At 39.6% G+C, this 24,774-nt stretch overlaps 2 protein-coding genes across 5 annotated transcripts; both read left to right on the top strand.

The window, feature by feature from the left end:
- The first annotated feature begins 1,939 nt into the window (after positions 1–1,939).
- On the top strand, positions 1,940–10,311 carry LOC121958390 (protein kinase C and casein kinase substrate in neurons protein 3). 2 transcript variants are annotated; one of them, XM_042507284.2, is made up of 11 exons: positions 1,941–2,127; positions 2,260–2,465; positions 3,602–3,678; positions 3,805–3,961; positions 4,195–4,430; positions 5,403–5,558; positions 5,972–6,147; positions 6,839–6,959; positions 7,960–8,027; positions 8,165–8,244; positions 9,694–10,311. In XM_042507284.2, exons 3-11 carry the CDS (start codon positions 3,622–3,624, stop codon positions 9,804–9,806), a joined length of 1,164 nt encoding a protein of 387 aa, XP_042363218.2. In that variant the 5' UTR covers positions 1,941–2,127; positions 2,260–2,465; positions 3,602–3,621; the 3' UTR covers positions 9,807–10,311. The 2 variants fall into 2 exon arrangements, with proteins under 2 accessions (XP_042363219.2, XP_042363218.2); XM_042507285.2 differs by lacking the exon at positions 2,260–2,465 and having other exon boundaries at positions 1,940–2,127.
- Positions 10,312–10,447: 136 nt separating this feature from the next.
- Positions 10,448–24,747, top strand: LOC121958894 (circularly permutated Ras protein 1-like). Of its 3 annotated transcripts, none has more exons than XM_042508059.2 (21): positions 10,448–11,755; positions 12,058–12,154; positions 14,453–14,713; positions 15,684–15,917; positions 16,023–16,157; positions 16,785–16,865; positions 16,964–17,037; positions 17,303–17,488; positions 17,580–17,621; positions 17,851–17,940; positions 18,512–18,663; positions 19,294–19,375; positions 19,615–19,745; positions 19,943–20,027; positions 20,142–20,248; positions 20,337–20,449; positions 22,472–22,589; positions 23,154–23,294; positions 24,144–24,237; positions 24,339–24,365; positions 24,468–24,747. In XM_042508059.2, exons 2-21 carry the CDS (start codon positions 12,073–12,075, stop codon positions 24,555–24,557), a joined length of 2,325 nt encoding a protein of 774 aa, XP_042363993.2. In that variant the 5' UTR covers positions 10,448–11,755; positions 12,058–12,072; the 3' UTR covers positions 24,558–24,747. The 3 variants fall into 3 exon arrangements, with proteins under 3 accessions (XP_042363993.2, XP_087926533.1, XP_087926534.1); XM_088070407.1 differs by having other exon boundaries at positions 10,448–11,759; positions 14,560–14,713; XM_088070408.1 differs by lacking the exons at positions 10,448–11,755; positions 12,058–12,154 and adding an exon at positions 13,028–13,368 and having other exon boundaries at positions 14,560–14,713.
- Positions 24,748–24,774: the final 27 nt, after the last annotated feature.

Raw genomic sequence — 24,774 nt, 5'->3', positions numbered from 1 at the left:
TACAGCTTTAGTTCAAAGAAGTACATTGTGATAAACAAAACATTCACTGGGAACAAACCTACTCAAGTTTAAAAATGCTACATAGAGGCCTCCAATTATTTTAGATTATTTTTCACACAGAAGGGCCAGTGTATCAGGGTGGCCATGACCCCTCGGCCACCTCTTGGCAGCGTCACTTTCTGTGGAGAGTAAACGGCGCACTGATTGTGAAAAGTGAAGTTTGTCTTTAAATTTTGAAATACTATTTTGCGATGTTGTAAGCATGACAAAGAAAAATCCATTCACCTCTGTTGAACTGGTCGAGGCAAAAACTTAAAATGAAGGAGAAATAATCTGTATGACTAGACAGCACTAGTGTGAGGTAAATGGTGAAATGCATTTTGGAAAGTGGGTGAACTGACCCTTTAAAGTCCCCTGACTGGCTGGAGGAAATGTAGATCTTTGTCAGGACATGTTGTAACTCTCAAAGACATGTCACCTCAGTTTAGTGTAGATAACACTAGAAGACGAGCAGTTATTAAATAACTGTATCAGTGAGTCATGGATGACAAACTGAAGTTCATTACTTAGACAGTTTCCATTGTGGTACATGATGTAAAAAAGAGTAAAAATGCAGAGATGTCATACTACAAACAACCACTTAAAGTGACATTATCAGTACATTACCAGTAAACTCACAAAAAAGTATATTGAAGTATTGAATTATTAAAGCTACCAATTTAAGCTTAATCCTATATTGAAGTTATAATGAATGCAACACAAAACTGCTAAAGTAACACAAATTGTAGCATCACTAGGCAGGTTTCCATTAACCCTCAAATTGCGCAAATTGAAATTGCAAATATAAAATATATCTAATGGAAACACGTCAGTTTCGAAAAAACTCCCATTTATCACAAAAAGGTTTTTATGCTCGTATGGTGTTATTCCAGGTGATTAAAAAAATTCATATTGCACTAAACTCCAATTGAAACACGTCTCTGGTTCTTATAGGTCACATGGTGCTATATGTGCTTGTTGGTAGGCTCCCTCAGGTATGATGCAGCAGGCGCTACAAGAGGTGTTATTGCATCGCATAACTCTTCAAAAGTTTAGCAGGTCATCCGAAAGTTTTTAATCCACAGTTCTTCTGTGAAATTGTGGACTATCTCCTCCCACATATAAGGGGCCTGCCTTCCCATTATCACTTGCATAAGTCACCTCTGATTGGAAGTAATAGCAGCTAGTGTGGTGGCTGCAATAGAAATAAACCTACTAATGTTTTGAACATCCGTCGCCATGCTTCTTGGATTGTTTTTGCCAGACGAGAGGTCGCGAAACATCACTCAGTGGAAACACTGTCATCTCGCAATTGTGTTTTATTGACGTTTCGAAAAAATAGTTTGTTTTGCGCAAATCTGTAATGGAAACCCGCCTTCTAATAATTAGTACCATGTTTAATCATTTCATTGTGAACAGTAAAATAACTTAACTAAAGTTTAATTATTAATTTATGATTAATCAACCATGGTTAAGTCTGCATTTATCACTAAAAGACTAAATATTAACAAGATAGAAATGGCTAAAAATAAACTAACTCTAGTGTTCACCTTTAACTTCTGGTAAACATCCAGAAGAGTAAAGCATCACGAAAGTGTGAGGGTGAACATGCTTCACACTGTATTCACTTTGACTTGCTTGCTTTCCAGGCCTGACCACAGAGAGAATGGCAGGTCACATAAAGGGGCACGGGGCTAATGTGGCAGTTCATGGGACACCCCCCACCCTGCTGTCACACACTCCCACTAATAAGCTCACATGACTCTGTGCCACACTGACACGTTTCTGTGACCAGCGAACGGTCAAAATAAAGGTTTGGCATCTCATTAGCACCATATTGAGAGAGACAGAGGGAGGGACGGGCACGGAGAGAGAGAAGGAGGGGGATTCTTCCAGCTGTTTTTTTTATTCTAATAGCAGAGTGGAGAGAAAGTGAGAGGCTGATAGTCAAAGAGCTGTTTAGCTCTGATAGAGAGTGAAGCCAGTGAGTTTAAGAAGCAAAGGATGGGGTTAAAGTAGGGAACAGAGGAGAAAGTTCATGACTGTGAACTAGAGTCTCACAGCTGACGGGGGAGGAGAGCAAGAAAGGTAAGTTTCTTCCTCCCTCTTTCTTTGCCCCGAAGCCAATTAGCAGCGGAGTGATTACCATGCAAATGCTCTGATTTGTTTTATTTAATTTTTTTCACTTGCATTGTCTTGGTGTCTCACGCCCACTTTCAGATCAACAACGTGTGTGTGTAACTTTAAGTGCCAAGGGAAAATTGGGTCAGTGAGAGAGGAGAGAGGGAGAGAAGCATGTGTTAGAGGAGGAGAGGCACACGGGAGAGGGGGAGACGGACAGAGAAATGGAGAGAAAATCCTCAGCAGCCCTTGAACTACAGTAACAAGTGGTCACTTGAGTAATCACTGGTGATTCAGAGAGAAATGTAAGTGCTCCCAGGCATGACTGCTCTGTTGCCACTTTTTACCTCTTTCCGGCTTGTAGATGGAGTATTTTTAGCATTAAAATACTTGGATATGAATGCTTCTGTGTGATCAAATGAGAGGATAAGTTTCAAACCTCTGCATGAGCAAAAACAGAATCAGTCAAAGTCAAAAAAGTGAAATCTTAACAGTTGAGCCTTCTGAAGCTCCCTGCCATGTTTCCACTTGCAGGAGCTCATAGCAACCGAAAAGAATGATGAAATAACATGATAATAATCACATTAACACCAGTGAGCTGAGAAAAAGAAAGTCCTAGATGAGCCTGACTCTCCGTCATGCTCAGTCTTGTGATGAGGTGTGGTTAGTCATTTTCACATTACTCAGCCAGCAATGTGTCAACCCAGACAGAAATAGGCCCGAATGTGACCGCGTCGTTTGCATGTTTGTGCATGCATGTCCCTTCTTTTGTTCAACTTTTGCTTTGCTTTACACACAAGTGCAAAAAAATGTCTGCCATTTAGACAATTTATTCCTTTAAAATCCTGTATCCCAGTTCATTTGCCCAGACAGAAATCTTGAACTTGCAGTTATGATCTCGCAATCGAATGGCAGGAGGAGCCCGAGTGGGAGACAGTTGGTTCTTGTGGGCCTTGTATTAGTCAGAGCAAAGGGGAAAGATGACCTTTCCCTGCTGTTTATTTTGGGAAGGCAACAGGAAGAATGCTGGAGCAGCTGTTCTATTCCTACTGGCAGATCCCACCCCTGTGAATTCCAGTCTGCCAATGCAACGACACTCCCCTTACTCACGCAGAGGGTTTTGATGTATCCAAGCAATGTACAGTGTAAATAACACCTCGGCAGATTCATCTAAGTTGTTATGGCAATAAGATCCACGGTACACACACTGCAAGGCTTCAGCCGCCAATTATTTCCTATCAGACATGCCTGCCATGCAGAGGGAACAGCTCTGTTTATGAGGAAGCTGTATCTGCACGTTACACCGTGTAGAGGTCCAACCTGTTGCATGAAAAATCAATGTCACCTGTCTGCCAATAACAGCTCTCTTTCCTCGCTCATTATGCATCTTAACCAGTCGAGCAACTTTCGTGTGACACAAGCAGCAATCTCTTGCTTTCAGAGACAGACACCTTCCCAATAATGGCGAGCCTTCCCAAAGAGCCGCCTGAGGATTCAAAGAGACAGAGCTTCTGGATGGTGAGGATTATATCTATGATCAAATCAGAGGGAAAAAAACACCTCAGGAAGAATACAAAGACAGTGTTTGTTTGAGAACTTGCAGGCCTGTTATAATTACATGTCATCACCATTTCCTCCCCCCAGCCAGGGAATTATGTGCGCACAGTGCACCGAACTGAACAGTCCTACCAGGCCTGCAACGACATCATGGCCTGCTTCATGGAGAGAGCAAAGGTAGAAAAGATGTACGCCCAGCAGCTCAGCCAGTGGAGCAGCAAGTGGAAGTCCATCGTGGATTCTAGTAAGTTTGAGAAGCTGGGAACCCTGAAAACGTAGAACATGTATTCCAAGAACTTTTCGATCACCTCAGCTGTCATCTAGTTAAAATTACCTCTTGATTCTTATTAAATAGCTACATGTGTGCTTGTTTGAAACTTAACAAATAGAGGTCATTATTTCTCCATTTATTCCATGACTCACCTCTGTGCTCTGTGTTGTTTCATTAGTCACTCTGTCTTTTTTCTCCTTCCCCAGGGCCGCTTTATGGCTCCCTCATGACAGCCTGGCAATGTTTCTTCTCCTCCACTGAGCGTTTGTCCGCCCTCCACTCCTCCATCTCCCAATCGCTCATGACGGAGGAAGGGGACCGGGTGAAGACCTGGCAGAAGGAGACCTTTCCTAAGAAAATCTTTTGTGGGTTCAGGGAGAGCCATGACAACAACACAAGTTTTTCCCGTGCGCAGAAACCCTGGTCAAAAAAACTAATGAAGGTAGGGGGGTGTGTGTGTGTGTGTGTGTGTGTGTATATATGCTTGTAATTATGGTCATAAGTGGACACAAGATACTCAACTCTTCAGTGCACTTGTTTGCTTTTTTCCACAGCTTTCAACCACATCTTCATTAACAAATGGGGTTTGCAAACATCATCAGTTGGCAGCTCCATCTGCTAATGAAATCCACAGACTTTGGTTGGAAGCTCAGAATAAAAGCTTGTAGACTAAGTGAAAGTGAAGCTTACTAATCATCACATTCTTGTGTGTTTAAGCCAAAGTGTTAAATCAACAACTTGTTGTTTTACAGGGGTTTGGTCCAGGACTATTTCTTGACTACAAGATGTTCAAGAAGTTGTTAGTTAGGCAGTTAGCTAACCAGTGGGATGCACACAGGGACTCACAGGGAATCTGCAATCTTTGTCATCCCAAATCGTCACGTTATGCTTCTGCATCAACTGTGATGGAAACAAATGCACATGGTGGGATGATGCAGCATGTGGTTATGTTTAGGCAACACAAGCACATGGCAACCAATGCCGGAACATCAACAAATGCACATACCAATACAAATGGTTAAAATTGGGCAACAAGGGCAAGGATGGTTGGGATAGGGGAAAGAGGCACATGGTAAGATTTAGAAAAAGAAAACATCACATTCACACGGGAAGCATACAGTGGACTCCTGCATGGAAGTCCATGGTTTCTTTGACCCATCCACTGCCCCTCCCGCTCACACTATAGGTGCACTGGCGCTCCTTGTATTACGTGGTTACCAGCAGCATTTTACCTTTGTAGACAGAGCCAGGCTCGCCGTTTCCCCGTTTCCAGTTTTTGTGTTAAGCTAAGCTAAACATCTCCTGGCCATAATTTCATATTCTAACTCTTAGAAAGCTAATAAGCACATTTTCCAAAATGTCAAACTTTCCTTTGACTAAATAGTATGCATGTGTGTGAATGTTTATCCAACAGCTGGAAAAGGCCCGAGTTGCATATCACAAGTCCTGTCAGAGGGAGCAAACAGCCCTCGACAAAGAGAAACAAGCAAACGAAAACACTGAGATGAGCCCACAGAAAAAGCAGAAAGTCACAGAGGCCAGAGAGAAGGTCACAGAGGAGAAAGAAAAGGTGAGGAGGGATATAAACACACTGCACCACTTCACTCCAAGTAAGTTATGCATCTTCAACAAGGGCTCCATTCACAGCACATTTAAATTCACAAGTCCTGATTCACGACACGCCACACATTTAAACATGTTGCATTCCTAGAACGTTTTGTTGGCCGGCTGCATGCAGAGATGCACTATCAACTCTAAACATGAGCCACAGCCTTAAATTTCTGTTCCAAGTATTTCCCTTGTATGGAGATGTGTTATTGTTGCACTGATCTGTGTTTATGGAGCCTAGTATGGGAACGGTAAAGAGCAGCAGATGATTTATACATCGTAGATCATCATCCATTAAAGACACAGTAGATGTTTTTCCTGAGGAAGTGAACAGTAACTTATCACAATAAAACTGTTCTTGTGCGCTGCCTGCAGACAAGGGACCACTACGAGAAACTGCTGGAGGATGTCTCGTCCTACACACCTCGCTACATGGAGGAGATGGAAGCCATTTTTGAGCAGTCTCAGGAGGAGGAGAGGAAGAGGATCAGCTTTCTGAAGCAGGCCTTCCTCTCCATCCACAGACATCTTGATGTCACTAACAATGAGAGGTGAGGAGCTGTCAGGTGACTGGGCGTCTGTTAGGGGTTGATGCAGAGCAAGTGTTTCTTTGTACTTATCAGCTCGTTTTCATTCCAAGGTTGTCAAATATTGCCGCTTTGACAGTGCTTGTGGCATACTATTCCAACGCTTTTTGCATGTCCACATAATATGCCCATTCATGGCTTCAGATGAGAACACAGCCAGATAAAATAGGCAATGGTTTTATTTTACACCACCGGATGACACCTGCCGTGGTAGCCTAATACACGGACGGGTGGCGTCACTTAAGAACATGGCCAAAACATGGCACCTGTCGTGTCATGGATCCAACAAACTCTGGACTTTCATGCAGGAGTCTGGTGATCACTTCCCGTCTGAATGACATGGGGTTTTTTTTTAACACCTTACCATGTGTCTCCTTCCCATAATCCTAACCATCTGCACTCTTGTTTCCTAATCCTAACCATCTGTGCCAGCATGTGTGTTGTGATGTCAAGGCGTTGGTTGCCATGTGCTGTTGTTGCCTAAACATAACCACTAGCAGCGTAATCTCAACATGTGCTTGTGTTTGTATCACGGTAGCGGCATCCAAGAATTTAAATAGCAGATGCAGATTGTGATATGTTGACACGGAAGTTTACTGCATTATGTGATGACATGGAAAGAGAACGTGTTGTGTTTATCGTGTCCACGTGTCAGTGTGAAGGCGGTGTACAGTGAGCTCCACAACACTCTGATGTCCATCAATGAGCAAGATGATCTTAAATGGTGGAAGAACAACCATGGTCCAGGCATGCCCACCGACTGGCCAAAGATTGAGGTATTTTACAAAGTTGCACACTAGTACATATAGTAAAAAACCTTCCCTTTTCGGAATGATAAGTAGATGCAGTTTAGCAGAAGAAAGTGGCAACATTTTCTGCAAACCTATTGAAGTGCATTGCTTTTACACAGTTAAATAGACACCTGATCTCGTAATAATGAATTACTATCTCGTAATTAGTAAAAGCTAGTGATGACGCCTATGAAAAAATGATAAAAATCATATTTGCTGAATCTGTTACTGTATTCTGAAAGAAGTACATGACACAGACAATCTGTAAAACTACTGTGGTGCACTGAAAAACAACAAATTATTGTTGAGACATTTTGAAATGTAGCTATCAGTCATGTCCACTGCTTGTTAACTACAGTCAAACTGTCAAACAAATCAGCGCTTATCAAATATGAATGGAGATTCTGTATCTACATTGCCTGTTTCTCAACTCAGATATTTTCACAACGGATTTTATTGCACTGATGAGCTGTAAAATGAGAGAGTTTTCTCATTTTACAACTCAACAGTACACTAAAATATGAAACATCTAAGGGCATTGCTGAATTTTGCTTAATTTCTGCAGTTATACCAATCCCGGATGCATCATGGATATAAATTGATGCGTTTCTGTTTCTGTAAATAATTTCAAGATGACAAGATTGCTAGTTGGACAGGATTGATAAGGATCTTTTAACTGCAAGATCTTTTCTTGCAATTGTTAATAATTTCTTGTAATTACAAGATGTTTGATTTTTTTTCTTTTGTGAATGCAATGCACTTACGTGAAACCTCTATGTATTATTGTTTGTCTTGTTCTTACCCCAGTTAGAGAAAAACATGGTCTCACACAATTTCTAGAACCCATATAGATAAGACCTTTACCATTCAGATTAACTCAGGCTGTGTGAATGTAAGCAAGATCTTGCAATGAATTTATTGTAGCTCTTCTACTTGACACAAGTGTTGATAAACCTGGAAACTGAACTTTCATCTGTACCATCAGGAATGGGTCCCACCAGTAAAAAAGCTTAAAAGAAAAAAGAGAGACCAGAAAAGAAAAGACAGCCGACCGTAAGTTAACTAGTGTTGTGCTTGCAGTATGTGTCAACTTTTTAAATTTTTAAATAACCAGAAAAATTAACAATTTTATTCCAAGTCATGTTTACGTTTTTCTCACTGGTCCAACATCCGTGTCTTCTTCCTGTTAGTGTGATGATTGGGGGTGTGAAGGTGCGAGCTTTGTACGACTATGTGGGAGAGGAGGGCGATGAGCTGTCCTTCAAAGCAGGTGATGCATAAAGTGTGATATGATGACACTCAATTGTATTGACAGTAGTGTTATTCTCAATAGTTTGCCTGTGTGTGTGTGTGTGTGTGTGTGTGTGTGTGTGTGTGTGTGTGTGTGTGTGTGTGTGTGTGTGTTTATGACCATTGTATAGAAATAAATCCGGGTAGGAAGACAAGAAACCCCAACCCACGATATAATACCAGATGAGCTGAAAAACAGAAGTGTGCTGTGTGTAGTTTACTGATGTTGCATGATTTGTATTGAAGTTCAAATATAATGTTTTAAGAGCACCTCTTTATCAAAAGCCAAGCTTTATCTTGCTGTTTGATTGTGCTGTATTTTCATCAAAGTGTGAAAATAGATGTTTTATTAATTCAGTGAAGTACAGACAGTACAATTAAACAGCTCTTAACGTTTGTTGTTGTTGTTTGGTTATATTATCATTAACACCCTGCAGAGAAAAAAGCTCCACATTTATAATTAGCTTGAAAAGAGATATTTTCAAAGTGCATTTATCTCTTTTATTCTGTTGGCAAGGACAGATTATGAGACAATGGATCCCTGGTCACAGACACACAGAAGGCCCCATCACCTCTCCTACACAGGAGCAAGATACACAGACTTTATCATTTAGTACCCCCCTTGTTTTTGCTTGTTTTATAATTGTTGCGCATCGCTCTTTGTTTTTGTATGTCTTTGTAGTTGTTTTAAGTCTCTTTTTGATCATTTTGTAGTCAATTTTTATCCATTTGTAGTTGCTTTGCCTCTTTTTATAGTCCTTGGGAATCTTGTGTGTCTCTTCACAGCTGTTTTGCATCTGTGTCTCTTTGTGGTCTTTTGTGACTCTTTTATAGGTCAGTACATCCTGACATGTTGGACATTTTGCAGGTTAAGTTCAGGGACGGCCCTGACACTTATGGCCGCTGTGCCAGCCCCTGTTAGGTTTGCTCAGAAATCCATACATGCCTGCTGGATGGTGGTTTAAAATCTTAACCGATAATACAAGAACATGAAAGTACAATTTGCGATGCCTCTGTAAGTTTTGTAGCTAGGCAACGCACTTGAGTCAAGCTGAGGTGAACATCAGCATACAGCAACCAACACACTCAATCAAGGCCAAAACACGCTCTAAAATAAACATAGATTTTATAGTATTTAAAAAACAAATGCTGGAAAATTGCACAGGCTTTAAATTTTAGAAGAAATTTGAGAATTTTATTTAGAGCAGACATCTAATGGCCTTAATAAAAAAAACATCTTTTTATATTTTTGTAATGGCTTTAACAAGGATATGTGCTGCCATAGTTTAACTAAATGTACGTACAGTCAAATCACAAGGTTGCCACTTAGGAAAATCCTATGTGGTTGCTTGGCAGTACTTTAGTGTACTCTTTATTAAAGCAGTCTTTGAAATGTTGATTAGTGTACTTTTATTTTCTGTGATCCCAGGTGAAGTGTTCCTGAAGGTCGAGGAGGAAGACGACCAGGGCTGGTGTCGAGGAGTCCTGAGTGGAGGGAAGGAGGGCTTCTACCCAGCAAATTATGTAGAAGTTGCAGAATAATGTCACCCTGTCTAATATGCTATGTCCTAAACGTTATATTTCAAATCCTCTAAAAAAAGACAATTGTTATTTTATGTTGTCACACTGATTTATGTCAGATATAATCTGTTCCCAGCCATTTTTGGAATGTAAAATTCGCTAAGGCCTTAATAATCTAACCTACTTTGGTTTGAGTACTTCTGCCATATGAATTAACTTATCAAAGACTAAATGTACTGTCTGTGCAGAAGCTGTATGTGAGAGTGTATGCGTGTCTGCATGTATGTGTGCACGTTAAGACGAAACAAAAGAAAACAAGAGAAGATATTTATTTGCTGCCTGAGTCATTAGGTTACTGTAATGAAGATAATGGAACGTGAGGTTTACCCAGGCACAGGTTTACAATTATAGGAGCACACAAGGTTAATGTTTACTTAATAAGTATTATGTAGAGGCACATACTGTAGAAGTTACTGATGGAGGAAGTGGATTTTTCAAAATAAAAGTGTAATTGTCTTGCCTCTAATCCATCTTTTTGACATGCTGTCTGTATCCACGTAAGTAAACGTTGGTCAATGGGTTGGTCCACCGCTGAAATATCAACAATTATTCAGTGAATCACTTATAGATTTTGAACAGTCGTAGCTACATAGTGCACCGAAGAGGAAACCTGATGACTCAAGTAATGTCATGACTTTTCATCCAGCGCCACCAGCAGGTCAAAATTAGTTAGCACATGTTAGCATGCTAACACGCTGCTCTAGTATGGTAAAAATGCACCTGCTAAACACTAGCTTGTTAGCATTGGCACTGTGTGCATGCTAGTATGCTGACGTTAGCATTAAACTCCAAGCACCACCATGCCGAAGTACAACCTCACAGAGGTGCTACCATGGCCCTAGACGGTCTTTTTAAAGGTGCAGTTTGTAAGATTTGGTGGCATAGCAATGACATTGCAGACTTCACCCCTGCCTTCGCCCAAACTATTTTAAGTTCAAGAAGAACCTAAGATAGCCTTTAGGTTCATTTGTGCGGCATCAAATTCATGATGTCACTTCAGCTTAAAATGTGAATGGCCATCTCTAGAGCCAGTTTTTGGTTTGTCTGTTCTGGGCTACTGTAGAAACATGGCGGCACAACACAGCAGGTTTTGGGGAAGAGTTCCTATGTAGATATAAATGCCTCATTCTAAGCTAAGAGACACGCAATGATTCTTAGATTCATTTGGTAATACACTAATAAGAAACTGGTATATCTGCCAATATATTCTGCTAAGTCTTTTACATTGGACCTTTAAAATGTCCTATCTTAAGGGAAACAACACAAAAGATAAAATAACAGACAAAAAGAAAAAAATGTGCGAATATGTGCAGTCATTTCAACTAAATTTCAAATATTTCAATTGCATCCAATGTTTTTTTTCTAAATTTACATTTAAATTTTTGTACACGATATATTTACATACATGAATCAAACAGAGGGCCAGAAAATACTTAGACAGCATTCTTAAAACAAATAATGTGGCATTATATTACGTTATTAAGCGACTTACATTTTCTCCCATGCATACATACGCACTGTATGGATAGGAGCACAACAGCATGACATAACATATTTATCTAGGATAATCTTTTACTTTGAAAGGCATATTAATCATTTTGACCTTCGACATTTCACTGCTCTGTTTCTCAGATCAGCTCCTACTTCCCCACCCATTTTTATTTACATTCATGAAATGTTTAACTAGAGTTAAGCAATATGTGATAAATGTCAGCCTCGCAGCTTTGTGAACACACACCACACTGTAGTATCACAGTAGACTCCTGAGGAAAAAAACCTGTTGGACAAGATGTCTGAGACACAAATGGTGAATGACAAGACGTCCAACCTTGGTTGAAACATTTGTGTCACGCAGGAGGGCTTTATGTTTATGGTTGCACTGTACTGACAGCATTTAAAAGACTACATGTGTAAGTACGTCTCATTTTTTATGATTTTTTTCAGAGGATTTGTTGATTTTACATTGTAGATAAAGCAGATACATGTTGACTGCATTGTGTGGATTCAGTTTCTATTATTTTAATGCTTCTTTCAGGTGTGTCAACAGTTTTAAAAATGAATGCCACATGTTCTGCAGAGTAAAATTGTTCTGTAATGACTTAATGATTAGACTGTAATTATGTGTTTAATGTGTTAAAAATGTTAATGTATCCTCTTGAATGTGTTCCTAGGTGTCAGTTTTTGTTTAAAAAAGGTTTTTTTTTCCTCACAGGCAGGTGGACTCACAATGGAATTTGCTTGCGGGTTTGTTTATGTGCCGCCGCCAGTGAGTCAGAAGGACGGCCAAAAACACGTCATTAAACGCTCAGGTATGATTTCATTTAAACACTCTCAGAGAGCAAAGAAAAACAATGTTTGATTAAAAAGACAGGTGTCACATTTCTGTGTCCACATTGCCGTTTAGTTGTAGTTTTCCCAATTCCACAGATAGCGAGACACAGATATTTCCATTGCAGCAATACCAACACATTTTAGAGTCAGTGTCACAGGGTGTGTAGCTCACGAGGCGGCAAGAAAAAGGACTCAAATGCAGAAAACTGGACAAACAGGAAGAGTTCAGTGATTTTAATAGTTGATGATACATAAACTTATAGATAAAGGAAGCAAGTCTAATTCACCAGAAATCCACAGGTGAACGGGAATGGGGCAGAAAAAATGCAGGCAGATTCAGGTTCAGGTGGAAGAGGCTAGAAAGCGAAGCAACATTGACAACCTTGCCACTGATTAGTTTTTTAGGTCAAAAAATGTCGTAAAATGGTGAAAAATGTTGACCAGGGTTCCCCAAAGCCCGAGATGACGTCCTGAAATGTTTTGTTTTGGTCACAACCCAAATACAGTGCATTCAGAAAGTATTCAGACTTCTTCGATTTTTTCACATTTTCTTATGTTGCAGCCTTATGCTAAAATTGTTTAAGTTAAATCAACCCACACTCAATATACCATAATGCAGAAAGCAGAAACAGAATTTTTAGAACATTAACAAATTCATTAAAAACTAAAATATCACATTGACATAAATATCCAGACCCTTTACTATGACACTTTAGCTCAGGTGCCTCCCATTTCTCTTGATCACCTTTAAGATGTTTCCCCACCTTGATTGGAGTCCACCTGTGGTAAATTCAATTGATTGGACATGATTTGGAAAGGCATCCAGCTGTCTATATAAGGTCTCACAACTGACAATGCATATCAGAGCACAAACCAAGCCAAGAGGTCGATGGCACTGCCTGCAGAGCTCAGAGACAGGATTGTGTTGAAGCATAGATCGGGGGAAGGCTATAAAAAAATTCTGCTGCATTGAAGGTCCTGAAGAGCATATTGGCCTCAATAATACTTAAACGGTAGAAGTTTGGAACAACCCAGACTCTTCCTAGAGCTGGCCAGCCTGTGTGGAGAGGGGAGAAACTTTAAGGAGGACAACCATCACTGCAACAATCCACTGATCTGGGCTTCATGGCAGAGTGGCCAGAGATTGTCGCGTGATACCCAAGAAGGCTCAGTGCTGTAATCGCTGCCCAAGGTGCTTCAACTAAGTACTGAGTAAAGAGGCTGAATACTAAATGTGATATTTCAGTTTTTCCTTTTCAATACATTTGCACAAATGTGTAAAATTTTGTTTCCGCTTTGTCATCATGGTGTATTGAGTGTGGAAAAATGAATTTAAACAATTTTAGCATGAGGCTGCAACAGAAGAAAATGTGAAAAAAGTGAAGGGGTCTGAATACTTTCTGAATGCACTGTATATTCAGTTAACTTTCATAATGGAGTAAAGAAACCAGCAAACATTCAAGTTAATCAGTTAAGAGGCTGGAATAAAGGAATTTTGACTTTTTTTCTGGAATAATCACTGAAACCAATTTACCAATTACCAGTCAGCAATTAATTCGATAGTTGACAAAAATGTATTAATCACTGCAGCAATAAAAATTCTGCAGATGAAGGCCAGGGGCCGCCCTGATACATCGCTCCCCTGAGCCTGTGTCCATACAATAATCCATCCATCCAAGTTTCATGGATCTGCACAGGCCTTGGGAAGTGGAAAACGGAGGCAGCTGTCATGACAGTCAGCCTCAGATTCAAATAGCTTCTTTGTTGACTCACCAGATTGAAGAAATCCTCCAAAGAGACACAAAGCTTTAACTGTGCAGTCACTACGTCTATCACCAGCATGTCACCTGCTGTCAGGTCCAGTCTTTGTAGGATGGTAGAAGGCGTTTTGGGGAATATAGGAAGTCAGAAACTGAAAGAGAGAAAGAAGGAAATTCCATTACTTAGTCACAAAATAACTGCTAATTTATAAAAGTATACACAGGTGGATTTGTCCTTTCATCAGAGCTTCCTGACTGACTGTTTGGTTAAGTACCATTTTGTATTATATAATAAGTGACACACACAACCTCTCCTGTCTATCTTCGAGAAGAAATTCCTTTCAGATACTTTGCTTTTCTCTGTAAAAGCCATCTGCCACCTGAGTCATTTTCTTCACAGCACAAAGGTCATTGCTGCACCAGTTGTTTTGTCTGCACTAACATTTCTCTTGCAAAAAGCTGTTCTTAAATTACTGCTTTTTTTAAAAAAAAAAAAAAAATGTTTATGCCTTTTAGCTCTTCTCCCTCCTGTTAACTGGATCCGTCCTCGCAGTCCTCCCCCTCCTCCACCAACAAACTCTGCAGAGGCCAAATCACCGAAATCCCTCCAATCTTCCCCCAAGGTTATTGAACAGTTGGAAAAGAGCAAGGAGGTGAAGAAGACTGTGAAGTCCACTCCCTTCTACGAAAATGCTGAATTTCACAAAAACCAGCAGGCAGCTTCTTCCATCAGTCCACCAGGAACACATCAACAGCAGACACCTCCTCGAAAAACAGGTACTGTGAATGTGGCAATATTAAAAGGGAACTCCACCTAAGTTAAGAATTTCATGATGTTATTTCTACAGTTTTGAAATATTCAATCATAAACCTCTCTCTCTCAAAGCCAGAAACTTGAGGAGTAAGTCTCAAACTCGTGATGTCATCGGGTATAAAGTCTGGAGCTTCTCTGTAGACGATGAATAGGAGCCTAATTTTGTGGTCCTACATAATGTTTGTTTTCTTTTTTATACCCAAATAAGCTTTATTCTGTTGTTGTGATCTCAGTTCAGAAACAAAACCTGTACCCTTATAGTCTGACCATCCCACTGGGTGCTCTCAGTGTCATCTAGAACATCCTTCACAATTCACTGTCTATGGAGCAGTTTCAGGCATAGTAATAGATGTGATGTGTGAAATTTGAGTTTTGTAACAGTCATTCCTGTTTGCTAATATTTTTGGGTTATCTTATCTGTGAATTTTGAAAATGGACCAGGGACATTATCAGGTATTAGTAATTAGGAGTAATTCACCTCAAAATTCTGTGCTATCCTAAAATATCAAATAAAAAAGTGTTGCTCTTTTTATTCATAATTTTTTTCTCTCTTTTCACAAATAATCAAATGTATTGAATTGTTTAAGAAGCATAAAACATTTACTTGACAAAAAAAACGTTGCTTTTCAGAATTAACAAAATTGCTTATCTCAGAATTCTGAGAAAGTTTTCATTGGGAAAAAAAGCCTTTTTATTTTTTTCTAAATTAACACAATAATAATCATGTTACTTCTGAAAAATGAGAATTAAAACATTATTATCTTGTTAATTCAGGGAAAAAAGTAAGTGTAAAAAGTAGTAGTAGTAGTAGTAGTAGTAATTTCTTTATTTGAGATATTAATCTTGTACATTCAGAAAGATTGGGCAAATATTTTGTTCAGTAGTTTGGGTGAATTCTTCCTTTAACACGATGCTCCTGTTTGCTTTACTTAGCTCTTCTTCCACCACACATGAAACCTGCAGCAAACAGCAAGTACCCCCCTTACAGCGAACCACTTTCTTCCTCAAGCACCAACAGTCAGAAATTTACCTACGACATCCCAAAAGATGAGCCAGATTTGAATGCATGTCCCTGGGACCCAAACTACTCATACACCGCACCAGAAGGCACAGGGGGAGAGGTTAAGCTTCCAGCTGATACAAGCAATGCATCATCCCAGACATCAGGTAAACAGATTTTTTAATTTTTATTTGGTACAACATGATGCAGCTTCGTGCAAACAGTTTAAAGGACCAGACAGATCACTCCAATTTATTCTGTTCTGCTCTCAGTCCCTCCTCTTCCTCCAAGACCTTCATTCATGAAGTCAGTGCCAGAGTACCTGGTGCTGTTGCCTCAAGGCCAGTCATTACCCTCATCAAGTCAGAAATCCGACTTGCTGCATGTCAAATCACCTACAAATAAAGGTACAGAACAACACTCATCATTAATGTTTTACACCACCAGTGCTTAATTTAAACTTAAAGGGACAGTTCAATCCCAAATCAAAAACTCTAAATTGTCCTCTTACCTGTAATGCTATTTATCAAATTAGATGGGTTTCGTGTGAGTTTCCAAGTGTTGAAGACATCGGCTGTAGAGGTGTCTGTCTTCTCTCAAATATAAAGGAATAAGATTTCACCCGGTTTAGGTGCTCCAAATGTGTAATAAATAAATAAGTAAAAAAAAAATCTTAATGTATTTTGAGTTGGAGTTTAACTTTATTTATTTATTTAGCACCTTTCACACAGATGTGCAGTCTAAGTGCTTCATATAGCAACATTGAAACAATGCAGAGAAAAAAAAAAAACAAGAAATGTTTTTGCTAAACTAAAAATGACAACAATAAAACAAATAATTGTTAAGAAATCATAAATGAAATTCAATAGAATAAAGTTAAATAAACACCAAGTTCAAAAATGAAATAATTAAAACTTAACAACTAAGGATTAACAACTATAGTGTTACTCCAAATTAAAGGCCTGATAAAAAAATATTTGTGTTTAATCTCTTCTTCAAATGCTTATTTTATAATGATCTCATTTCAAACTCAGGATCAGCAGATAAGGGGCCTCTGCAAGGGAATCCCAATGTGCTTCTTGTCAGTTTAGGAAAATTGCTCTCAGAGGAAAGAGGTCAGTAAACTTTTATCATCACCATAAAACCTTCATTATCGCCCTTCTAGTTTGATTTTCACTGGCTTTTGACAATGATGATGTTTGCATATTTCCAGTGCAGGCTATCCAAGGAGAACCCGCCTCCTGCTCCCGCTGCGGCTCTGTGCTGGACTCCTGCTATGACAATGTGGTAATTACATGCTGTATTTCATTTGATCTTTATCCTGAAACTGATTCGATTAAGATGCATTGATCTCAAATGTAAATAATAACTGTAAATTTCCTTGTAATCACTGCTGGGAAATACAGAGCATGACAAGCGTAAGCTTTATTGATTATAACATTATGAAATAATGGATAACTGGAATCGGTTTGACTGATACAGACTGCATGCCAGTTAACGTTGGTAATGTTTCTCAGTAACCGTAATGTTCTCCCCTTATGCTGAATGACAGATTAATGAGTGTTACTTCTGTCAGCCCTCGGAGCTGACCAGCACTCCCAGTATACCACGGTGTCCTCTACGTGGTCACCAGGATGGCCTCTTTTTGCTCTGTCCTGATGAAAAGCCCCTCTGTACTGCTGACGCTCTGCTGCTCTTCTGCATCGACATCTCGGGCTCCATGAGCATCACCTCTCAGGTAAAACCACACGACCTGACACTGATCTGTTTACTGCTGAGGCCATCTGTGACAGCTGGTGTTTCAAATGATCAAACTCTGCTGTTTTTAGGTTTCAGAGGAAGAGCAGGTTTTCCACAGATCCCGTCTCCAAGTGAGTTTATAGTATCTTTTTAACTTGAAAACAAACACTATGCAAGTCTTAAAGATAATTTTAAAAAGACAAACTCTAAGTGGACTTGAAAATCAACACTTACAAAATGAGAAAAACATTGCTGTTTGTGTACATGCACAACATACTGTAGAGTACAATAAAAAAACAGCTGTCCAAAGATGCTATTCAAATGCATTTGGTGGTAAGTAACCATTGTTTTCAAAACCAGTTTCTCCAGGAAGCAGTGTTGCAGTGTGTTCACAGACTAAGTGAGCAAAAACCTGACATGCGAGTGGGACTTATCACCTTCAACCATCAGGTGAATACATTATCGCCATAGGCTCAATTTTCAACATATAATTGTATCTACATATTACATTTTTTTTTAACTGACTCTCCCTGTTTTTCTTTAAATCTATTTCTGTTATTTAAAGGTTCAGTGTGTAGGATGGTGGAGCCTCTATTGGCAGAAAATGAATATTATGTAATACTCATGTTTTCATTAGTTAAAAATCACCTGAACATAAGAATTGTGGTTTTGTTACCTTAGATTGACATGTTTATATCTACGTACAGAGCAGGTCCACTTCCATTCAGTTCACCATGTCTAAATTAGCACAGAGCAAACAAATCAAACTGGCTTGAGATAAGCCCATTCACATTTTAATGTTGTCCACCGTAATTCTCCTACACGCTTGGCACACGGGAGAAGTTTCCTCTCTGCAGCCTCATCGATATATTCCACCAAAGCCTACGCACTTGACCTTTACGTTTGTGTCTGACGTATATTTTTTTTCAGCTCAATATACTCACAAATATGTATGCAAGTAAGTACGAAATGCAAGTTGTTACTGTTGCCTTTCTTTAACCCTTGATGTTCGTGTTGCCAGGTGACAGTGCATGGAAATGAGAATTTCACATCACATTCTCTGTGTGGTCCTGAGTTGGCTGACAGCGACTTTCTGAAAGAGGCTGCAATTAGTTTCCCCACTCCACCTCCACTCTCACAGACTAAGGAATACTTACAGAGACAAGTCATGGGGTAAGACAATTACTTGTTTTTATCTTTAATTGCATAATAGCAACTTTATCTTCAACCTAGAAAATTGCACACAGTGGAGTCAACATGGCAGCAAAGATAACTTTTGTTTTTTAATCTCATATTGTGCCTTTCATTCGTGCATTTTAAAATATCTGGTACGAAATTAATCTGCAGATGTTCTGGTTTAAAATGAGACCACACTGTTCTTTGGATGTCAGTTTTGAGCCGTGACGGAGGCGAAAATGTGACCTGCAACACACAGTAATACTTCTTGTTTATAGCTGAGACGATTTCCAGAAATACCTTTTTCTCTTTACTTTAAACAAGGTAATTATGAATCTTCTCTTTTTCGAATTGTTGAGCCAAGATGGTTATACATATGTCAAACATTCCTCAAGCTTAGGTTTAGGTATTATTTAAGTCTATGCTCCTACCGGACGGTCAAAAGGAGTGAAGAGTCAACACTCAATGACGGTATAAAACATTCAATAAATCAGGTTTTAAACAGTTGTGAGCAGCAGGTCCTTGAGCATACAGTCACAAATGTAAAACATGAAAACACACACACATGAAAACACATGATCCCCTTTACACCAGGTGAAGATAAACATTTTTTTTTCTTGTTGAAAGATTAACTGAAGGTGGCACCACAGCTCTTGGTCCAGCTGCTCTCCTCACGATTGCAATAGCCTCCAGACACCCAGGGGCCAAGGTAGGTTTAGACTTATTTAAAAGATCATACCAGTTTATGTTTTTAGCCCATAGATAACATAAAGGAACCAGGGATCCTGCACAGTGATGGTCATCTTTACTCACTTTATTTGAATAGTTTAGTTTGTTGACCTTCATCAGCATCTCTGGCACCTAATGCAACCACATGTCAGTTTTTTCCTTTTGTCTATTCTCTAAAAACAATATAATCCTGACCTCCTATCCCTGCTGATCTCGAAGGTGATTATCTGTACAGATGGGAAGGCCAACACAGAGTTGGGGAATCTGGAGGTAGAAGATAATGATGCTCGTACCCTCCTCTCATCCACAATCTTCTACCAGGAGTTGGGGGACTATGCTGCCAAAAAGGGGTCTGTACTCAATGTTAATAATGGAACAAACATTAAAGTAAACATTATATTGCTGAACTTACTTGAATCACTGTTGCTCCATCAACAATAACAACTATAAGACCGTAACCAGTGCCAATATTAGTAATAATAAGGGATCATAATTACTGGAGTGGTCTGGTGCTGTGCTGTAATGAAGTTCATACTTCCTTCATTAGTGTGACAGTGTCTGTGCTGGCCATCGAGGGAACAGACTGCAGGCTGGATGAGCTGGGAAGACTCGCTGATCGCACTGGAGGGAAAGTAAGATGTGTTGTAATATGTATCGGCATTTGTCAGATTTGTATACTGAGTGCCAGTATTTTTATTATGTACATTACTCATCAGATATTGTTATCTGTGTGATTTGTCTCCTAGGTGGTGATAGCAATCCCCAATAGGTTGCATGAAGAGTTTGAAGAGATCATTGAGAATAGGACTATAGCTACACACTGCACTGTCACATTACTGCTGCCCCAATCACTGTAAGATCTGTCATCAAGTAATCTAGGTGAATGTTATATATATATATATAAAAAAAGAAGCATTGACTGATGTTCTGCTTTGGTCCAGGCGTATGAGAGGAGAGAGGGAGGCAGGGCACAAAGGGACCAGAGAGGTGGGGAATGTGGACCCAGCTACAGAGATCACCTTCCAGTTTGGAGCCAATGAAGAGGACACAGAAGGTGAGAAAATTCTGGAACAGTGTGTCAAACACTGACAGGCTGGTTACTTTTGCATGCATGATGTTGCCTCACTGCAGACTATAAATCTGCATCCCTGTCTGGTCACCACACATAGCTGCGGGCCAATGCCTTCATCCTGAAACCTGATGGATGGGCCTCATGAAGTTTGTGAAAGCAGAATTAGACAAGTGTTTTGTTTTAACTTGTCATATGAGTTAAATGTTGATTGCACAATGTAATAGCTTTAGCTAATGACACCTTGGCATTTAGAATGATTTGCTGTGAGCCTCGCCTTCACCCTGCAATTCTGTCCGCCACTTGGTATGATATCCTTGGAAAACAAAGGCTTGATTTACTGCATAAAAAAATAGGTCAACCATTGCCCAACCATAGACAGTATAAAAATAGGGACATAGCCACCGTGACATCACCCACTGGTTTTTGGACTGCTGTTTTGACGCTTTGAGTTTGGCATTTTGGCCATCGGTATCTTGTTTTTTTGGATTCAGAAGTGACCGTGTTTGGATAAGAGGGTGGAGCTGTGGAGAAGTCAGGGATGGATCTGATGTGAACATGTTTATTTCTTCTGTTAAGTCTGGCTTTCTAACAAGGGTGTCTTTAGGAACTGAGTCACCTATGGAGCCAGCCTCATGTCAACATTTTATGCAACTGTAATTTTTGGCACTGCCATGTTGGCTTCATTTTTTAGCCCTGGAGGTTGCCACTTGTGCACATCCAAAACAGAAGGATGATGGTGCTTTTGTTTGCATATCAATGTAAATTCTTTGCAGTTATTATCCCCTGTAGCAGAATGGAGGACAGTGGAACAACCAAAGTAGCTGTGGAGACTATGGTAGTTATAGGCTTTCCATAATTTGTCTTTGTGACAATAACACAAGCAATATATACTTTATATACTTACTTTATATATATACACTTTAATTATTGTCTGTACTCAATAAATTCCCATGTGATTATATCTGCACCCTAGGTACACAACCTCTGGTGCCATATAGATGGATTTTTCTCTTCTTGGACAGTCATGCAGTCAAGAGTCTCTGAAGTAGGCTATTGTCTCTGTTCTGCAGATGACTATCATCCTGCCCCATGATCATGATGTTATCAACTCCCAAGACTGCTGAGGAAGTTTGAAATAGGTCGTCTATGTGAAAATCTTACCAAACTTTGTTTATTTATTATAACTTTGGTGATCCCTGGAGTTTTTCCACAATTGCCATCAGGTCCAAATTATAATAAATTTTAGAAATAGAATGAGTTCTTCTATTTCTATGGTCCAAACATTAATTTGTGCAACACTGATTTACAACTAAATACTTGCCCCAGCCTTAACTGTACTTTGTGTTTAGTGGATATTGAAACTGTTAGCATGCTAATAGGCTAACTTAGGATGATGAATCCTGGTAAATATTGCCTGCTAAACCTCTGCATGTTAGCATTGTTGTCGTGAGCATATTAGCATTAAAGCCTCAGCTAAATGGTGCAAAACACAGTTTTGTAGCAGCTGACTCTTCATACAGACAGGATGGGAGCGTATCATTTTCCTGGGTCAACATGTTGAAATCACCCACCTACAGCTTATAGTTTTCTGATGTTGTAATCCTTTAAACCTACGCCCTCCTCAGTGGCTGAATGGACATTTACCATTGTAACTGCATTTTAAAATATACAGTTTCCATTATTCATTTGCAATTTAAACTGCCCTTACTAATCTCTTGCTATGTTAGTTTATGTCAAGATGATAGAACCTTGGGAATACAGGGATGACCACTGAATGTCTAATTTGACCACTGCAGCACTTACATTTGCAGATTTTGGTTGTACATTTATATGAACCGAACATGGGACGAAAACCATTATAGTATGGTGAAAAAGCAACGTGTACTTTCTCTGCGATGCAAAACCAATCAAAAAGATTTTTATAAAAAAAGACAAAAAAAACCCAACAAAAAACCCTGAAACTCTCTCAATTCATATTTGTGACCTTTGTGTGCTTCTCTTCAGTGTCGGTGCCGGCCTCTGGTAGCCGTGTGTCCATCCAGCTGCAGATCAGGTACAGGCACAGGAAGGGACAGAAGATGCTCAGAGTGTTCACTGCAGACCGAGAAGTTACTGATGACAGGTGATAATAATGTTTCCATAATTACATTGTTTTTTTTCTCACTTGTGCATACTGAGATTACCTAACACACACACTGGCATACACACACACACACACACACACACACACACACGCACGCCACTGAGCTGTTTGCATACTTATATCCCCCTTGTAAGCTTAAACAAGTCATTATCTTCTGACGTCTTTAATCAACGAGGCGTTCTCACCCAGAGGACAACAATTGATTAGATGTATTATTTTATACCAATCTCAGTGAGCCTTTAGGCAAAGCACATTTAAAAATTCAAGGAGATTGGCTGTTGCTGAGATACAAGAGCCTTTAAATCATGCAGAAATGATTGCACCATGTAATGCATTTCTCACCCATTCTAACATTTAGTCACACGGTAAATAAACCTCTCAACTCAGTCTGCCTGTTTCATATACTCAATGAAGGTCACCCAATTCATCGTCTGAGCCGCCACAGAGTGGCTCCTGTGTGTTTGCACAGTAATATAATGGCAAGGCTGAAGCCGTAAATGTTGAGAAGCACTCTTATGATAAAAGTGTGGCCCTCCTCCTCAGCTCGGCGGCCCTGTCCTCTCTCTCTCTGGCTATCATTCAGCTCAACTCGTCACAGGCCAGCGCCGCTCTGGCTGTCAGAGGCCGCTTCCTTGATGCCAGGAGGGAAGGGACACTGCAGAGGAAGCTGATCGAGAGAGCGATGTGAGTAACAGGAGGCGTGGAGGAAACTGACTGACATTAATGCGTGGGCAATATGTAGAATGAGAGCTACTTAATGCTGAAGTCTGACAAATGGATTTAATAAGGCTGCCCTTGTAGTCTATATCCTCAACACATGGACAAAAAGACAGGAAACATGACATCCAGTAATTGTGCAGGTGAAATTAAAAAGGAGTCAGAACATTTTTGCATTAAATGCTATGAACAAAAATGTGAACTTAGATGACAAACTGGATTACATAAACACAGAGCAAAACTCAAATAGAAACACAAAAGTAAAAAGTGACTTAAAAAGGAAAATGAAAATCAGATGAACTGTCTGGCTCTTTAGTTGACGTTAAAGGAGCTTTATGCGGCTTCCGGAGCATATCTATTATTTAGGGTTGGTATAGTCTCCACACAGTTCAAACAGCCAGTTTCCACCAAACACATTTTGAATACTACCCTCAGTATGTAAACTGTATGGACATGTACCTTAAACCCTACATCTGTTCAGTGTTTCCGTCACAGAAGCTGCATACAGCTCCTTTAAAATGTTCAGATACAAAGAATCTGATGAAGTGATTATTTTATGCTGTAAATTTAATTCAAACGATCAGGAGTAAATGAACCCAGGGCTTTTTTTTCCCCAGATGACATTTATGGGTCATTCAAAATGCTCATTTTAGGCTAAGCTTGTTTTTAAGCTTTTGTTTTCTCGTTTTATTCCTTGTAATCAATTGGATATTTTAAGCTGACGGTGAACATCTGAAAGCATGCTGTTGTTTTTGGATGTAGAGTATTTCTTGGCAGATACTGTGATGTACAAAGTGAGTCTGTCTGTGTTTGCAGGGAGCATAATCGCAGTGCAGAGGACCATCAGATATACCAAGAATGGGTTAAAACAATGGAGCCTATATACAACAACATACATAACTTCACAAGGGTGAGTTTTATACAGTTTCTTTGTTTGTTTAAATTTGTTTTAGTGCGTCACATTGGTAAGAATGACAGCACTTAACGCGCATTACACTTTGTTCTTTCCAGAGAAAATCTGTGGTTTCAGACTCGCAGGTAATTCCCGTCATTTTTTAAAATGAATGTTATTGCTTAGACTACTTTGCCCGTTTAGCTTGATTTTCATGGTAATTCTTCCTTTCATTCACCTCCCACCAGTCTCTAACTGATGCTGGTGCAGCGCTGCTCTACACCATGAAACACAGCAACAGGAAGTCCATCTCACTGAAGAATAAACATAAACTCTAGCCAACTGTCAGCCTCCACCTTTTATCTCGTTGGAAGCAACTCAAGTCATGAATGACAAGGATAAATACTGCAGTTTGACTTTATCTGGCTGAATAAACACCCCTCACATATTTCACAATGTAAATAATGTATTACAGTATATCAACATGAAACATGATCATCTGTATCATAAAGAAACTCATTTCTCAGACTTAAAGTGATTTCTTTCAGTGTTAAA

Source organism: Plectropomus leopardus, chromosome 19 (assembly GCF_026936395.1).
Source record: "Plectropomus leopardus strain MGB_pleo_1.0 chromosome 19, ASM2693639v1, whole genome shotgun sequence".
Lineage (NCBI taxonomy): Eukaryota > Metazoa > Chordata > Actinopteri > Perciformes > Serranidae > Plectropomus > Plectropomus leopardus.
This window is presented reverse-complemented; position numbering and strand designations above follow the sequence as displayed.

Bases quoted from the DNA above. Each gene is read 5' to 3' on its own strand.
- LOC121958390 (XM_042507285.2), top strand. From the start codon at position 3,622: ATGGCGAGCCTTCCCAAAGAGCCGCCTGAGGATTCAAAGAGACAGAGC. The intron at 3,962-4,194 runs GTAAGTTTGAGA...CTCCTTCCCCAG, and splicing joins GAAGTCCATCGTGGATTCTA to GGCCGCTTTATGGCTCCCTC. The intron at 8,028-8,164 runs GTAAGTTAACTA...TCTTCCTGTTAG, and splicing joins AAAAGAAAAGACAGCCGACC to TGTGATGATTGGGGGTGTGA.
- LOC121958894 (XM_042508059.2), top strand. From the start codon at position 12,073: ATGGAATTTGCTTGCGGGTTTGTTTATGTGCCGCCGCCAGTGAGTCAG. The intron at 15,918-16,022 runs GTAAACAGATTT...TTCTGCTCTCAG, and splicing joins TGCATCATCCCAGACATCAG to TCCCTCCTCTTCCTCCAAGA. The intron at 19,376-19,614 runs GTAGGTTTAGAC...CTGATCTCGAAG, and splicing joins CCAGACACCCAGGGGCCAAG to GTGATTATCTGTACAGATGG.